The sequence below is a fragment of the Petromyzon marinus genome, chromosome 2 (assembly GCF_048934315.1).
Source record: "Petromyzon marinus isolate PM22_M1 ecotype Great Lakes invasive population chromosome 2, UKy_Petmar_22M1.pri1.0, whole genome shotgun sequence".
Classification (NCBI taxonomy): Eukaryota; Metazoa; Chordata; class Hyperoartia; order Petromyzontiformes; family Petromyzontidae; genus Petromyzon; species Petromyzon marinus.
The window spans coordinates 10936234-10954564 of NC_133668.1; the positions used below are offsets into that span (position 1 = coordinate 10936234).

Genomic DNA, 18331 nt, shown 5'->3' on the forward strand with positions numbered 1-18331 from the left:
GGAGATAGGAATAGTTTGAGGCACTTCCTTATTCTTGCACGCAATGGGGACTACACGCACCTTACATGGGTCCACACTATTTATATATTGCACAATCGTATATTGTTGGCGGCTCTATCTTGCTAGTACATTTGGCAGGCTGCCTAGCTAGCGGCGCCCAGTGATGGTGAAGACGGCGGTGACGAAGGTGACGAACAGAAGATGGCGGCGCCGATGGTGATGAACAGTAGCACAGTGAGGGATCCACTTCCAGCAACAGATCCGAGCTCTCGCCCAGGGCTTCCTCTTATCCTCCCGGTGTGGCCTCACAGTCGCACACCTCTCGTAACAATTTAGAAGATAAATTCTGCCCCTGATCTGTGAAAAGTTGTTCAGGCGCTCCCTTATCCATGACGTAGTCGTGCAAAAATGCATCGAAAATAGGTGCGGCCGACTGGTCAGGCGGAGGCCAAGCCATCAGCCACCGGGAAAGATATTCCACCCCGACTAAGAGGAATTTATTTCCCCTCTGAGTAACCTAGAAACGGCCCCAATATATCCAGTGTGACTAGCTCGTTAATTTGAGACACAGTGATAGATTGTAACGGAGGCTGAGCCTACCTCGACGGTGGTTTGCGGCGTGCGCAGTCAGTGCAACCTTTAACCAGGTGGTATACATCGTCTGTCATACCCGGCCAATAGACGTTCCGCTTCAGTGTTAACAATGTTTTACGAACTCTGAGGTGCATTAGTTTCTCATGCACCAGCCGTGTGAGCTTACCCTGCAGGGCAGTGGGCACCACCATACAATAGCGCTGCCGCTCCTCATCCCATTTCATCAAAAGCCCTTCATGAAGGACTAAAAGGGAGACCCCCGCTGGAACAGTTTTACTGACTCTTGTCCCAACGCGGCGCCACAATTTTAACAATGAGACGTCCCCCGTCTGCAGCCGTCCCCACTCAGCATGCATGAGACCCAGCGTGCCATCACTAGGCGCAGCCACCGCGGCTGGTGCTGCATCGCCGGTTGCCACCACAACTTGAGGCGAACCAGCCGGCAATGGCTTACACCAGCCCGCACCCATAGAACACTCACACTGGTCACCCAGTGGTAGGCGGGACAGCGCATCTGCGTTGCAGTGCCGCACACCTTTCCTGTAGATGACAGTGAAGGAATATTCCTGCAGTATTTCCAGCCAGCGAGACAGCTGGCCGGAAGGCTGGTCAATACGCAGGGAGTATTGGAGGGTCGCGTGGTCCATGCGCACAACAAAGTTCCGTCTATAAAGGTGCGGCCTATACTGTTGGACAAAATAAACCATGGCCAACAGTTTCCTGCGCATCACACAGTAGCGCTGTTCTGCCGGGGACAACACACAGCTACCATAGGCCACAATTATCTCTGTGTCGTTCATGACCTGGGACAGTGCAGCACCTATCCCAGTGTTGCTGGCATCCGTGTCCAAAATAAAGGGCAGAGAGAAATCGGGGTAGCCGAGACGGGGCGCATTGGCGAGGCCATCATGCAACGCAACAAATGCGGCCTCCTCCCCCCACCAAAGTCTCTGGCCCTTAGCAGTCAGCGCGTGGAGTAGTCTGGCGATCGTCGCAAACCTCGGGACAAACCGACGATAGTAGGACACAATCCCGACAAAACTGCGAACCTCACTCACCGACTTGGGGGTTGGCCATGTGGGCACGCATGCAGTTTTGTTGGGATCCGTTGCTATCCCGGACACACTAATAATATGGCCCAGATACCGCACAGATGTTTGCAAAAGATGGCACTTTTGTGGTTTGAATTTGAGATCGGATGCCCGAACTTTAATTAACACTGACCACAATCGACACAAATGCTCCTCGAACGTACGTCCAACCACAATGACGTCGTCCAGGTAAATGAGGCACGAGTCCCATTGGAGACCTGCCAAGACCAATTCCATCAGCCGCTGAAACGTGACTGGAGCCGAATGCAGCCCCATGGGAAGATAGTTAAATTGGAATAATCCTTGGGGCATTTGGAACGTGGTCTTAGGCCTGGATTCGTCATAAAGGGGCAGCTGCCAGAACCCTGACAACAAATCGAGGGTTGAAAAGAACCACATGCCCAACAACGCATCCAAAGAGTCGTCCATCCGAGGGAGCGGATAAGCATCAGCCACAGAAATTGTATTGAATATTCGGAAATCCACACAAAAGCGCAGACTCCCGTCCCGTTTTTTTACCAAAACAATGGGAGCCCCCCACGGGCTGGTGGACGGAGAGATAATGTCTGCAGCCACATCTCATCAACTGCCTGGTGAACATGGTCCTTCTCCCTAGGGCTCAGTCTATAAGAATTCTGTATTATGGGGGCTGCTTTTCCCGTGTCGATGCGGTGTTGCAGCAACGAATTGCAGCCAATATCAAATTTACCCTGGCTAAAAATATCAGCAAAGTCCCGCAACAGAGCACACAGCTTCTCTCGCTGTTCTCGGGACAAATCGGAATTTTCCAAACACAATTTCTCTATCCAAGTGCCATCCGACTTGCCTCCCTGCTTCACCATGCCAACGACCTCCGTGGCAGCGATGTCATCCGCCGCACAGTGTGCAGCTATTGCATGGGCTAAAACTGTGCCGGCTTGGACCACGGCGGGCTCTAGCCCCAAATTAAACACCTGTAAAAAGGGCTCCTGGTCCGCCCTCACGATGGTCTGAGCGCCCACCAACGTGAGACCCCGAGTCGCTGTATTAGAGGGGGTTAAGAGGACCCCTTCCTCGGAATTTGCCAATTCCAGACGCTTCCGGAAGCATAAGGGCACTAGCATCTGTGCACCTGGTGGAATTGTAATGAAATCCCTCGCTAGTGCCTGAACTGTAGCGTTATCCACTGCCAGCCGAGTAGGGGACTTCAGGAAGACAAACCACTGCCCCGATGGCATTTCGATATACCCTTGATCTACAAGGATCTTGAGGGGCATCATCCTAAAAAAAATCTGTGGCCAGAAGACAGAGCACAGCCAATGTCTTGGAGACCAATACCGGCCCTGTTAACTCAATTTCACTTATCCGGACCCTCGCCACTATTTGTCCCATGATTCCCAAACTCCCGCTGTATGCGACAACGCAAGCACTCGCGACCGGGCTAAGGCAACAGGCTCTTAATGGCAACAGATTCAAAATGAGCTCTGAAATGAGCCGTAGCTCCCGTGTTGACCAGAACCCTCACCTCTATACCCTGAATAATCCCACCGCTGACGAACCTGCTGCAGCTGCCACAACACGGTGCGCCAACTCATTCCACTGCTTATGCATGGCCACCCATCCGACGCTGGAGTCCACCGCCCACGTGCCAAGACAATATGAGGGTTGGCAACGTGCGAATCGGATGCACACAACAACTAAGATGCGTGAGGTGATATTTGCGGCTGAGTGTCTGATGTGTCGCGACTTGCCTGTGAGGCCAGGGAGCGGATGTCAGTGGGGCGGAGGACGTCGAAGGCAAGGTAGATGATCCAGCGCTGTTCCAGCACCGCTTGGCGATGTGGCCCAGCTGGCCGCACTTGAAACAGGCGGTCGCGGACCCCCACACTGGAAGGGGGTCCCTCCCTCGTCACTTCCGCTCTGGCTGCCGTCCCTTGACTCCCCTCCCACGTGCGCCCCAGACAAACAAAGCGCAGGCCCGCTCTGGCTCCCTCATTGCAGGCCCTTCCGGATCCGCAGGCTCCCCCGCACAAGCAGCCACTGTGGGCCACTGCCGCAGGTTAAGGTGCACCTGTATACACCGGGCCACCTTCAGGGATGACAGGTCGTCCTCCGTGATGGAGAGGGCGACGCTTAACTTCTGTGCCAACGACAGCAACCTCTCCAGTGCCAGGGAGTCGAGCGCCGCCCGGTCCATGTGAGGATAGGCTGCTTGGCCCAAGGCCAGCAGCATGCTGCGGAAGGCATCTCGGCCTCCCCCCACCTCCTCAGGAAGAACCTCCTGCGGGCATTGGACAGCGGGTCGAAAATGGCGGTCATTTGTGCATATTCCCGAGGTAGAGTCGCCTGGTCCGCCTCCAGGATGGCCTTGAACGCCGCCAAGGAGTCATCATCCAGCATCATTGGCAGAGCGCGTAGAGCCTCCAACCAGCCGATGTACATGTAAGCCGCTTCAAAACGGCGTTGCAACGCCGTCCAGTCACCCCCCCACCGTTATGAACTCACGGATGGGAGGCAACCACCTTGGCTGGAATGGCGCTCCCACGAGCGCCGCCAGGGGCAACTCAGTTTTGGTGCCAAATGGTTCCCGCTACTTTGACAAAATGGCGGGCGCCAGGTGCGCTGTGCCCGCGATGGATGACATGGCGGGCTATTCCTCCGCGGGCACGGCGATGGAAGGCATCCCGATCGCCTGCAGCCCCTGTGCCGCGACTTCTCCAGCGGGTGCAGCCGCAGCAAGCTAGACAACCAGCTGCACGGCAGAAGATAGCAGCAGCCTGAGGTGCCCAGTGAGCTCGCACCACCCCTCCTCCGCAGGCAGCAGCAAATGAACCGGTGCCCTGCTCCCGTTGCTCCGCAGGCACCATTCCCGTGGAACCCATGACCAGGGTCCCGGACTCCGGGGCTGTTGGGGGGATAACATCCTCGCCGTCCTCATCCTCTGACAACACTACAGGTGGGTTCTTCCTTTTCGCTGCTTTCGACATGAAGAATTATTTTTTGACACTTCTGTCACCAAATGTAGTGATGCAGTTCGGAGACAGGAATAATTTGAGGTACCTTCTTTATTCTTGCATGCAAAGGGGACTACACGCACCCTACGTGGGTGCACACTATATATATTGCACAACCATCTATTGTGGTCGGTACTATCTAACTAGTACAGTTGGCAGGCTGTCTAGCGAGAAGCGCCCAGTGATGGTGAAGACGGCGGCGACGAAGGTGACGAACAGAAGACGGCGGTGACGATGGTGATGAACAGTAGCACAGTGAGGGGATCCACTTCCACCAACAGCCCCGAGCTCTCGCCCAGGGCCTCTTTTATCCTCCCGGCATTGCCTCACTCCGCCCTTGCCATGCCCCCCTTATGGAATCTACTAGCAGGTTCCTGTGGCTTCCAGATGGACCCCTTCCTGAACTTTCTCTTAGTTGTCTTCCCCCCGTATATACTGTCGCCTGCTTACGTGTATACTGCCCTATGGTGCAGTATCACTTTCCGTTAATGAGACGTGATGCGTCTCTGTGTGCGCTTCAGAGGACAAGGTGTGGACCACCGTGACCCACGAAAATATGGAGAAGACGGTCGTGCAGGGCGCCAGCGTCACGCAGCCTTTCCTTGTGATGTTCACCTATGGCGCCACCGCAGAACAGCTGGCGGCCATAGTGGCCTCGGCTGAGCACTGCCAGCAGGAGGTGGCCTACTACTGCAAGCGCTCTCGCCTGTTCAATGCCCCAGGTACCCACGCGGAAGCTGCGTTCTCACATTCGTTTGTTATGGTCACATTAAAGTGTGTAATAGTTAAAGGATGTCAGGTGTTCAACTCAGGGTGTCATTTTTGAAAAGTTTTAAAATTGAATTATTTAAATCAATAAGCAACTTTAGAGATTAAGCTAATTTCGACATGTATTCTACATTAATTTTGTTAAATAACATGTTGGGTCCATTTACGTGGATGAATGTAATATATGTGTTTTGCTTCTTTCACATTTTAAAATAAGTGTTAATGAAATACACATCAGGTATTGTATTGTATTGATGTGTACCATTTAATGTATCCATAATAGAGGTTGTTTTGGGTTAGATCCTGTAAATATATAAATGTTATTAAAACCTGCCACCACCTGACAGCCAACTCGTAAGGGTTGTCACGTAAACATGCCAATTCGTCACTAGTACAGCACACCGGTGTGTTGGAGAGCCAAGCCACAACGTTTACAATCTGAGTACGACATTTCACCAGTAATTACAACTAGCTTCATCAGGCGACAGCCAGATTTGTGGAGAAGTCTAACTGTTTTGTTCCTTATATAGAGGCGTAGATGTGGTGACCACGCTTTTGCGCTCTTACGCCACGTGGAGGGAATTACTGAGGCAACGTACATTATGCATTATGCAAGCCCTTCGAACTTGTCCTTCCTGTCTATTGTGTGTATTAAAATAGCCGTACCAACGGTAATCCTTATTGAAGTATGCTGCACTTTGTAGACATGCATTGAAATAATGTATAATTTGATGATTCACTTCCATGCAGCACTAAGGCGGTAGCTATCCGAACGGTTAAAGTAATTTTTATCTATTTCAATTTCGAAAGATTATCCAATTAGTCTTGGCCAGTCGTAGCTAGTTTTGCACAGAACTTCAACATGATCAAAATCAATTGATCGTCCTTGTTGGCACGTGTTCTGCTGCTGCTGACAGTTGTATTTAGGAGAATTTCATATTTCTCTGATGTTCTTTTAGTCTCGTGCTGATCATCCGTCCTGTTTGCCCAACATAACATTTGCCACACGTGCAGTTAATCCTGTACACACCTTCTGATGATAGCTTCGGTAATACATCTTTTGCACCAGATATACATTTCTGTATTTTATGTACCGTGCCAAATCTGACTTGGATGTTTTGTCTTTCCAAACATCTGGCTAATTTATCAGTTACTTCTGCGATGTACGGTATTTTGATCGTTTAAATTATTTGGGTAGTTTCAATGCTCGTGTTATTTTATTTGGTTTTGGCATTCAATGCCCTGTTGATTTGTGCATCATTGTAACCATTCATTTGCAGCGGTTCTTTAACACCATCTGACACTTTCTTAGCTCGATTAATGAGCGTCTTGATAAGAGCACATTTCTGTGCAGGGTGATGGTGTGACTGCATTCAGATAGGCGTCAGTATGCGTTTTCTTTCGGTAAATACTGTGTTAGACCATTTGAGACTAGGCTCCAAAGAAAGCTCTCTCTGGTGTGGACCAATCAGTTTCAAAGACAATGAAAATATGATCAGAGTATCAATCTTGATATGAAGCTTTCGTGACTACAGGAATTCATACTCTTTGTTTATTTCGGTAAATTGACGAAGGTAGAAAAATAATAGATCACGGGACTGCTGTCGTAGGAGCTCCGACGACAGCAGTCCTCCTGGTGTTTTAACATCTTAACACCTCTTTTGTTGCCAGAAAAAAGGGGAAACCTATTCTCATATTTTGGTACTGGCAAAGGTGGTCCCATGATATAAATAAGACTTCAGATCTAAAATGAGTTTAACATAGTTATGGTTTCAAAACAGCTTTGGGTGTCGTTACTTAGTACTACCGCTGCATACAATACATATATTGGAATGAGTTTTGAATTTTTCAAAATTCTGATCATAATTCCAGATTGTTTCAGATAATTTCTTACGTCTTTTAGAATTTCAAATAATTTACACTGTGATAATTATATATCTGCATATTTAAAAAAATACCCTTTGCCATGTGATAATCTTTGGCAGGACAAAAGTGGAAGTGATGGAAAATGAGTGAAATCACTTCTGGTTTCAGATCATGTGGAACGAAACATAAGTTTGGGTAATATGTCTCGTCCTGATATTTGGATTTTCTGGATTAATCCAGATATCACACGCACTTCCCTAACATCTATAATAGATCCAATACTTCGCCATATACGTCTTCAATCCTTGGTGACAGCCTAGCGGTAGCGCGTCCCCCGTGTGTTACAGAGGTTCACAGTTCGAATCCAGTAACTCACCTGGTTATTACTGCGGTTGAATTATCTGTAAAAATACGTGCCATCTGCTTCACAATGGATGTTAGAGATCATGTGACTTAATTTGCAAAAGTATGCCATTGTGTATTGGCCTCATTGTCCAAATTATCTAAAAAAAACTGCTCAATTAGGTTAATACACATCAATCATTGCAAATAGAAAATTTGAAGACAAGCCACAATGCAATTGTGGCCATGGAACCAAAAACTATGGACCATATAGTAATCCACTGTCGTCTGCGCTCCTTCAACGGAGGAATAACAAAACGACACAAACTTTCTCCTGAGGCCCTTTCATGGCTATCAGATATCGACATTTCCATTTAGCTCCTGAATATATTGCTGCTGTATGCAAGAATAGAGTAGAATCAACCCCGACTATGAACACTTTCCAGGCTCCTCCTGAAAAGGAGTCACAATACTCAATATAAGAGTGAGGCGTTCCTGAGTGAGACAAGCGTAATCAGTGTATTACACGCATTTGTGATGATCTCTGGGCATGTCGAGTTTATGCCTGTGAGTCGGTGATAAATGCTCATAATGCCGGACCTGCTTGTTGTGTTTAGTTTGTTGTCCTTGAATGCATCTCCAATTAGCACGGTTAGCTATATACGGTGCGACAGAAGTTCAACATACATGCATACAATCCTCACTACTGAAGCAGTGTGGGCTCGATGTCCCCACAGATGGGGAGCCGCACACCTGGTGGGTGGGACAAACTCATGAAAAACAGCGCTACTGGAGTGGCGCTGTCCCCAGGGTGCAGAAGTGCGCCTGTGGCATTACCAAGAACTGCTCCGACCCCAAGTTTGTTTGCAACTGTGACGGATATCTGTATCTCTGGTAGGTAATTGTAGAGGAGCAGTCCTGCAATCGTCCATTCACACCACTGCTGGCGGGAGAGCCTCCACTAGAGGGAGCTCTAGGGAACCTCTCCAGAGGGTTCTAGCCCTGCTCGTCCCCATTGGCCAGACGTTTTACCCCACCGCGTGCGACCTGCCGATCGACAAAATGAGTAGGCCTCTTTAAACCAATGTCTAATTGGTTATTTATCTCTTTGTATTGCTATTGCTTAGCATTTCATAGTGCTGTATAGATAGATCTCTGATGTGTCTTTGGGTCATATCGCTCGCCATGAAGCAGTGCCCAGCATGTGGAGCGAAACTTTGGACATCATGCCGAACAACAACACACGGTAAAACAGGAAAACACAACAAAGAGCTCTCTCTACTTATTAACAACTATCTAATATGTATACGTATTAGCTATTTTTTTAAACATCTACTTGTTGCCTTTAATATAATATCTATTATTTCCATTCTCATACCGTTATATCTTGTGTTTACTCACCCATATGTACCACCGCATCTTGCTTATTAAATAGTTGCGCATAAAGCGTATGGTACAGAGCTCATACAGGCTGCAACGGTTATGTGTCACATTGGTTGGCAATAATGTCTGTACATTCTAGATTTGAAGCTTTCACGACTGCAAGGATTCATACTCTTCTGTTTTTTTCGGTAAAGTCACATAGGTAAAAAAAAACAATAAAATAAAATAAATGAAAACAACTAAATTAAATCACGACGTTTCGGAGGCAACACAAGCTTCCGTCTTCAGGTGGAAACCGTCACAGCAAAATTGCTGTATCAAGTGAAGAGAGCTGTAAGAGACCCGAGATTATATACAGGTTAAGGGGGGGGGGGAGGAGCCAGGATGGGCCGTGGGGGGGGGGCTAAGTTAAGCCGCCTTTTGTTATGCTGCAGGGGGTTAGGGGGATGGAGAGATCGCCGTGTGCAGGCGATGTCAAGTGGTTGAAGAAGGTTAGACACATGAACAGGAGGCAGTATTTAAGCTGACGAACTGGTTGCCTTGCAGTGTACTGCAGTAAACTATAAGGCTGCTAAAGTTTAATTTAGGTTTAACTTGGTTAAAAAGAGGCTAATCAAGCTGGGAATAGAAACCAACTGGAAGAAATGAAAATGGCTGTACAATTATAAGGCAGCTAAAGTTTGACTTGGTTGATGACATCTTTCCAATGATTGCTTAATTTAAAACCATCCTCTCGGTTGAAGTTGTGTCTATGTTTGTATATCTGGATGGCTTCATGGACAAATCTTTGGTAGTATCCGAGAGGTTTGCAGAGTACTTTGGTATCGGAGAAAACAATATCATGAGAACCCGTTGTGTTGAAACAATGATCAGCTACGGCCGAAGAATTTGTTCTGCCGTCTTTCAAATCTGATTTATGCTCGCGAATTCCGTCAGAAATATGTCGTTTCGTCTCTCCCGATATAGCAGTCACCACAGGTACAACTCAATTTGTAAACACCGGGGTACTGTAAGTCAGGAATGACATCCTTTACGGATGGGATCAGTTCACGGATTTTGTGTACTGTATTGAACCGGACCTGGATCTTGTGTTTGTTTAGAATTTTGGAAATATTTTTGGTAACGCCTGCTATTCTTTTCTAGATTTGAAGCTTTCATGACTGCAAGGATCCATACTCTTTGGTTCTATTCGGTAAGTCACGTAGGTAAAAAATAAAACAACAAAAATCACGACGTTTCGGCTACAACACAAGCGGCCTTCATCAGGTGAAGGGACCAGACTATCTCGAAGACTGCGCTGGAGTGAAACAGAGCCAAGCTCAGACCATGGCCTTTAAGCTGTGTGAGAGGGATTAAGGTGCCTTGACAAAGCAATTAGCATAATAAATTAGCATTTAATTGGCGGACTTAGCATGATGAAAGGTGTAGAGAGGGTGAACATGCGGGTGCACATGCACCCGCATGTGCTGCGAAAGTTTGGGGTACCACTACTTGAATTTTTTTTAATTAATTGATGTGGTCTCTCTGTTCACCAATGTCCCAGTGCCTGACACCATAACAATAATTTAAGACTTTGTCCAACATGGACTGAACCCGAATGTACCTGTGGTGGTTAGGCACTTCCTCACCAACACTTACTTTACCTGGAATGGTACCTTCTACAAACAAATTGAGGGTACCCCTATGGGTTCCCCCTTGTCACCAGTGATAGCCAATGTTTTCATGGAGAAGTTTGAATCAGGCGCCATCCAGACATCCACCTTCATCCTTCCCTGTGGATGACACTTTCGTCATTTGGCCACATGGCCTCCCAGCATTGAACCATTTCCTAGACCACATCAAATCCAGAAACCCATCCACCAAATTCACCATGGAAGTGGAGAAAGATGGCAAGCTGCCATTCTTGGATGTTCTGTTTGAGAGGAGGTCTGATGGCTCTTTGGGAAATTCTGTTTACAGGAAGGCCACCCACACAGATTCCTACTTGAAGCCTGATTCCCACCACCACCCGGCTGAAAAGAATTCCCTCATCAAAATACTATACGATAGGGCTCATTGCATCTCTGACCAACACCACCTGGCCAGTGAATTAAAACATGTACATCTGGCCCTCAAGATGAATGAATACTCTGACCGTACTATCCGCCAGCTGTTTCTCCCACCATACAGAAACAACCACCTGTAACTCCGATCAAAATCATCACGTTGCCATACATAGCAGGCGTTACCAAAAAATATTTCCAAAATTCTAAACAAACACAAGATCCAGGTCCGGTTCAATACAGTACACAAAATCCGTGATCTGATCCCATCCGTAAAGGATGTCATTCCTGACTTACAGTACCCCGGTGTTTACAAATTGAGTTGTACCTGTGGTGACTGCTTTATCGGGGAGACGAAACGACATTTCTGACCGAATTCGCGAGCACAAATCAGATTTGAAACACGGAAGAACGAATTATTTTGCCGTAGCTGATCACTGTTACAACGCTGTGGGTGATCACCATATAATTTTCTCCGATACCAAAGTACTCTGCAAACCTCCCGGATACTACCAAAGATTTGTCCATGAAGCCATCCAGATATACAAACATAGACACAACTTCAACCGAGAGAATAGTTTTAAATTAAGCAATCATTGGAAAGATGTCATCAACCAAGTCAAACTTTAGCTGCCTTATAATTGTACAGCCATTTCCATTTCTTCCAGTTGGTTTCTATTCCCAGCTTGATTAGCCCCTTTTTTAACCAAGTTAAACCTATGTTAAACTTTAGCAGCCTCATAGTTTACTGCAGTATACTGCAAGGCAACCAGTTTGTCAGCTTAAATACTGCCTCCTGTTCATGTGTCTAACCTGCTTCAACCACTTGACATCGCCTGCACACGGCGATCTCTCCGTCCCCCTAACCCCCTGCAGCATAACAAAAGGCGGCTTAACTTAGCCCCCCCCCCCCCCCCCCCTTAACCTGTATATAATCTCGGGTCTCTTAGAGCTCTCTTCACTTGATACAGAAATTTTGCTGTGACGGTTTCCACCTGAAGACGGAAGCTTGTGTGATTCAATTTAGTTGTTTTTATTATTTTATTTTATTGATTTTTTACCTACGTAACTTTACCAAAAAAAACAAAGAGTAATGTCTGTAAACTTTGTGGACGGTGATTTTAACTTGTCATCCTTGAAGAGGGCCTGAGTGTTTGTTAACTGCAGAGCACAGCTCTTAGATAAACCTCTTTACCATTGCTCTTAATGTTCACATTACTATATATTACCCAGGATGCCATCGTCTTGCCATAGCATTAACGTGAGTGTAGCTGTAAATTCCTCTGGGTGTTAGGTGACCCGCAGATAACAGAAATAGACACTATATCATAGCAACTCGGTGTGCTATCTCCAATGAAAACGTGTGGCAACGAGGGCGTCAAACAACAGCCTTCTTTGTGGAAATTTACCAACACTGCTTGCATCTGGGAATATGGATATCTTGAGGACATCAAACACATAATAAACAGTATGTCCTTGGTGTATATGTGCAATGACATATTTTATAATGAATGTTATTTGGTAGAGATATCCTTTACACCACATCAGCCAATCAATCACAAGGTTTTCTGAATATTTTTACATTCATACATATATCTACAACATATTGTAACACTTTTGGCAAATACTCTGTATTCCACTGAAGAAAATCCCCACTAAGCTCTTCAGTTTATGATTCAAAGTTGTCGTGAACGTGGTTACAGTATTACAATTTAGGGAATTGCCATAATCTTTTAGTATTTGACCCGAAAAACGAGAGCACATTTTAAAAGTTATTGATTTGAAGCTTTCGTGACTGCAGGAATCCATACTCTTTGGTTTTCGGTAAAGTCACGTAGGTATAAAATAAAATAAATCACGACGTTTCGGGCGCAACACATACGTCCATCATCAGGTGCGCCCGAAACGTCGTGATTTATTTTAGTTTATACCTATGTGACTTTACCTAAAGAACCAAAGAGTATGAAAAGTAATTGTTTACTTTCGGCAAATAATGATGTTTTTCTAACCGTGTCTTCCTTCCTCTGCTTAAGTGACGGGACTGTTCAAGTCTGTTCAGAGTAATGTTGGAAGATGGGTCAGAAATGAAGTTTCTGTGTTGTAAATCGATAAGTGGTGGCCCTATATAGATCATCATGCTAGCATGATGATGACGATGTGACATAGAATTGCTGTTATCATCTTTGCCTTTGGTCAATCCATCACTGGATGGGGGCCTCCCCAAGATCCTGTAATATTACAAATAATGAAAAGAAGAAAAACTTATCATTGAATTATAACACATTTCAAAACTGTTCGCTTCTGCTATTTAAAAGAGAGAGATATTTTTTTAATATATATTCGTATCCACACTTTATATCTGTGAAAACGAATGTATTTTGGATAATATGTGAAGGTTATGAGACCTGGATAGATAAATACCATAAAAATAGGTGTGTTATGCACAAATGCCATATTAATTTAGATTCAAGCAGTGTATTTGTGGGGAGTGGTAGTGTTGTGGTTAGCGCGCTGCACTACGAAACCAGTGACCCGAGTTTGATTCCTGCTCCCTTAGGTTTACTCAGCCTCAAATTAGTACCTGGTGTGGTGTGTAAACAACACCACTGGTGAGACAAATTTGGTGGGGTGTGGTGCTAGCCAGCCACTCTCCCGTGGACTATGCTTACCTTCATACAGTGAGGGAAACAAGTATTTGATCCCCTGATGATTTTGTACGTTTGCCCACTGACAAACAAATGATCAGTCTATAATTTGAATGGTAGGTTTATTTGAACAGTGAGAGACAGAATTACAACAACAAAAAATCCAGAAAAACGTATGTCAAAAATGTTATAAATTGATTTGCATTTTAATGCAGGTGTCTTTTATACAGGTAACGAGCTGAGATTAGTAGCACACTCTTAAAGGGAGTGCTCCTAATCTCAGCTTGTTACCTGTATAAAAGACACCTGTCCACAGAAGCAATCAATCAATTTAGATTCCAAACTCTCCACCATGGCCAAGACCAAAGAGGTCTCCAAGGATGTCAGGGACAAGATTGTTGACCTACACAAGGCTGGAATGGGCTGCAAGACCATTGCCAAGCAGCTTGGTGAGAAGGTGACAACAGTTGGTGATAATATTCGCAAATGGAAGAAACGCAAAAGAACTGTCAATCTCCCTCGGCCTGGGGCTCCATGCAAGATCTCACCTCGTGGAGTTGCAATGATCATGAGAACAGTGAGGAATCAGCCCAGAACTACACGGGATGATCTTGTCAATGATCTCAAGGCAGCTGGGACCATAGTCACCATGAAAACAATTGGTAACACACTACGCCGTGAAGGACTAAAATCCTGCAGCGCCTGCAAGGTCCCCCTGCTCAAGAAAGCACATATACATGCCCGTCTGAAGTTTGCCAATGAACATCTGAATGATTCAGAGGACAACTGGGTGAAAGTGTTGTGGTCAGATGAGACCAAAATGGAGCTCTTTGGCATCAACTCAACTCGCCGCGTTTGGAGGAGGAGGAATGCTGCCTATGACCCCAAGAACATCATCCCCACCGTCAAACATGGAGGTGGAAACATTATGCTTTGGGGTTGTTTTTCTGTTAAGGGGACAGGACAACTTCACCACATCAAAGGGATGATGGACGGGGCCATGTACCGTCAAATCTTGGGTGAAAACCTCCTTCCCTCCGCCAGGGCATTGAAAATGGGTCGTGGATGGGTATTCCAGCATCACAAATACCCAAAACACACGGCCAAGGCAACAAAGGAGTGGCTCAAAGAGAAGCACATTAAGGTCCTGGAGTGGCCTCGCCAGTCTCCAGACCTTAATCCCATAGAAAATCTGTGGAGGGAGCTGAAGGTTCGAGTTGCCAAACGTCAGCCTCGAAACCTTAATGACTTGGAGAAGATCTGCAAAGAGGAGTGGGACAAAATCCCTCCTGAGATTTGTGCAAACCTGGTGGCCAACTACAAGAAACGTCTGAGCTCTGTGATTGCCAACACGGGTTTTGCCACCAAGTACTAAGTCATGTTTTGCAGATGGGTCAAATACTTATTTCCCTCATTAAAATGCAAATCAATTTCTAACATTTTTGACATGCGTGTTTCTGGATTTTTTTGTTGTTATTCTGTCTCTCACTGTTCAAATAAACCGACCATTAAAATTATAGACTGATCATTTCTTTGTCAGTGGGCAAACGTACAAAATCAGCAGGGGATCAAATACTTTTTTCCCTCACTGTAGGTGCTTGCTGACAGCACCTGCCCCAAAACTCGGTTAAGGATATACAGGGGATATTTGTCTTGTCTTTGTTTCTGACTAGTTGAGCCCCAGCATGTAATTTTACCAACAGGTATGTCTTAACCCTGATCCATGATTATTGCCAACACATCTCCAAAGTAATGCATTTTGAAGAGGCATCCTCGCCTTTTCAATGGACTACTGTCAAATGTCAGACTTAGCCATATTTAGAGTTCCAGTACTTTTCTTAAAAGTGAAATGTTGCCTATTGGCTTTATGGTTTAAAGCCTCAATAAATTGATGTGTTGACAACTTACATGTGCTCTTTATAAAAGTGTCAGATAAAGGCTTGTCTTTGGCAATAAATGCCGATACACAGTCTTGCAATGCATCACACAGCTTAAAGCCTTCATTTTATAGGATTCATGACAGTATATAGTATAGGAGTTTGCAGCTTACCTTGGCTTTTCTTTGTGGATTATGTTTGAATCTTGACGATGAGCACATGATTAATCAACAATATGCTGTATATGTGTGCATGCATGTGTCCCGCAGAACTGAAACAGCTTATTGTTTTTTTTTTATTTGCAAACTGTTCCCAATAACCTTGATTCTTAAATTTCATAACGTTCTGGTATTATATTTCCATTGTAAGTGAGGTAGGTGATGGATTTATATTATTTTTCATTGGAATGTTGTAATTGTAATGTTTGCAAAACACAGTCCTAAGCCATAATGCTCAGGCTTTCGTTATGGGAATGGCCTTCTGTGTCTTACCCATGCTTTTAGATGCATCTCCAGGCACCACAGTCCCATTCCGATCATCTGAGCATTCCAGGCAGGGCTCGTTAAGAAGGCATGTCACTGATGCAGGCTTAGGTAATTATTGGTTTAGTTTGGACTAATTAAACCGTTTCCACGTTGCAGAGGCTCCACTGAAAGCTATTCTGTGCAAATGAAAATCCACTGTTGCACTGGTGATGTTAATGAGATGAGAATCACTCTTTGGTTCTTTCGGTAAAGTCACGTAGAAAGAAAATAAATTAAATAATAAAATACGACGTTTCGATTGCAACACAAGCAGTCGTCATCAGGTAGAACTAAATTTGAGAGAGAGACAAAACACAGACACGGAGACACACAGACAGACACACAAGCAGAGAGAAACAACACAGACACAGAGAGAGACACACAACATAAACTCACAGAGACAACACAGAGAGACACACAACATAGACACACACGAGATGAGAATCAACAAGGCTTTATTGTGTCGAATCATTGGTTCATTATCAGGTCACAGCTTAAGCATCACAGGTGTGATCATTTCATACCTATACAAGCTTTAAATATATGTAATGATAAGTGCTAGTTTAATAATATCACCACAAACATAAAGTCAGAACTTTTTTCTCTGCTCTAAGTGCACAGTTCTGTTGCCTTTATTGCTCATTCTCAGACATTTATTAGGGCCAGAAACTCTCTTGATAACAGGTATTGTGTGCTTTTGTTAAACTGTGGTGCAGTACAGATCTTAAGTAGGATTTAAACATATATATTGTACATTTATCGACATGATTGGTACGTTATGTTTGTATTAGCTTGATAGAGCACAATTCTGAACAACTTCTAAGATCCTTGTACACCAGGAGCCTCTATCATCTTTGTTAATCAAACTATGTCCATCCATTCATGTTCCTTATTATTGAATGAGCAAAAAGACAATACATGTCTAGTTAATCGACAATAAGACAGTCAAGTGTATAATTAGTCAGATGAAAAAAACATTCCTGATATGCAAACGTATTTCCTCCTATAACGTGTTATATTATATATTTTTTCACTTTAAGGTTTTATTTGTAGTTGCATTTGCAATGTGCAAATAGCCTAGAACAACATCTGCAGGACTAGTTCTGTATTCGACGTAAAAAAAATTATATTACATAAAATAAAAATCCAAATGTAATTTGATGGGATAATTCAAAAATATATCCTCCTAGTTATACACTGCAAAGAACACTTTAACTTGAGTGAGTGGTACAGCAAAACTCCATGGGGGGGCTAAGAGAAAAAAAAACAATGTATTTGATTATTATTCTGTAATTACACCCCACTCATTAAAATTTTACTTTTTTACAGTATTGTTGTTTCTCATGGCCCTGTACTGAAGCGAAGCACAAGACAGGTCTTAGCCAAGTGTTGCAGTGTGAAGTGTGCTCCAGTGCACGTGTGAGCTCCCTCTCCCACTGCGTTAATTTCCACGCCTGTGCTCTCCACAGGTAAATTACACAGCTTTCAAAGGGTCGTGTCATGTTTTGGTCGGTAGGGATCCTTATTTTGTCTCTACATAAATGCAAGAAGTGCACAGAGTCACTTTTGCTTGAGTGTCTATAGGTATGCAACAAAATAATATTGATGAGTGTTGGTGCGAGGTTAAATGTGCCTATTAATGTGGATCCCAGCCAGAAAGAAAACTATGCCCTCATGTGATGGATATTGAACTTACAAAGACATGTATCACAATCCAAATAAGAATTTTGTCTGCTCTGTTTTAATATAGCTGTTACACACATACACACAGCATGTAAAGCTGTGTTTTTTCTATTTCAGGAAAGAAGACTCGGGGCTTTTGGGATATAAACCCAATTTACCCATTTTGCAACTGATCATCAGTGACACGAACAGGAGCGACTCAGAAGCCGCCTATCGAGTGGGACCATTGCGCTGTCACGGGGACAGTAAGCCATTGCCACTCATGAAAACCCTCTTATGCATCGACAACACGTTGCATGCACAAAGACAAAGATCCCTCGTATAGCCTTTAACATACTGTTGGGGCAAGTGCTGTTAGCGAGCACCTATGAAGGCCGGCATGGCACATGAGAGGGTGGGTGGCCAGCACGACTCCCAGCCGCCTTTGCCTCCACAATGCTGTTGTTTTCACACCACATAGGTACTGAGTCGACCTAGGAGATGCCCAGGACCGGTTCAGATATTCGCCACTGTTTTTGGTCGC

The 18331-nt window shown here is 45.0% G+C and overlaps 1 protein-coding gene across 4 annotated transcripts in view; it reads left to right on the forward strand.

The window, feature by feature from the left end:
• LOC116947701 (contactin-associated protein-like 2) overlaps nucleotides 1–18331 on the forward strand; it is a 153975-nt gene that overhangs the window by 104326 nt on the left and 31318 nt on the right. For all 4 annotated transcript variants that reach the window (XR_004403718.2, XR_004403717.2, XR_012945316.1 and 1 more), the window contains exons 13-15: nucleotides 5200–5400; nucleotides 8392–8548; nucleotides 17926–18053. Coding sequence is in view for 1 of the 4 variants with exons in the window: in XM_032963715.2 (XP_032819606.2) it covers nucleotides 5200–5400; nucleotides 8392–8548; nucleotides 17926–18053 (486 nt within the window). In the remaining 3 variants the exon portion in view is untranslated. The remainder of the gene's footprint in view (nucleotides 1–5199; nucleotides 5401–8391; nucleotides 8549–17925; nucleotides 18054–18331) is intronic.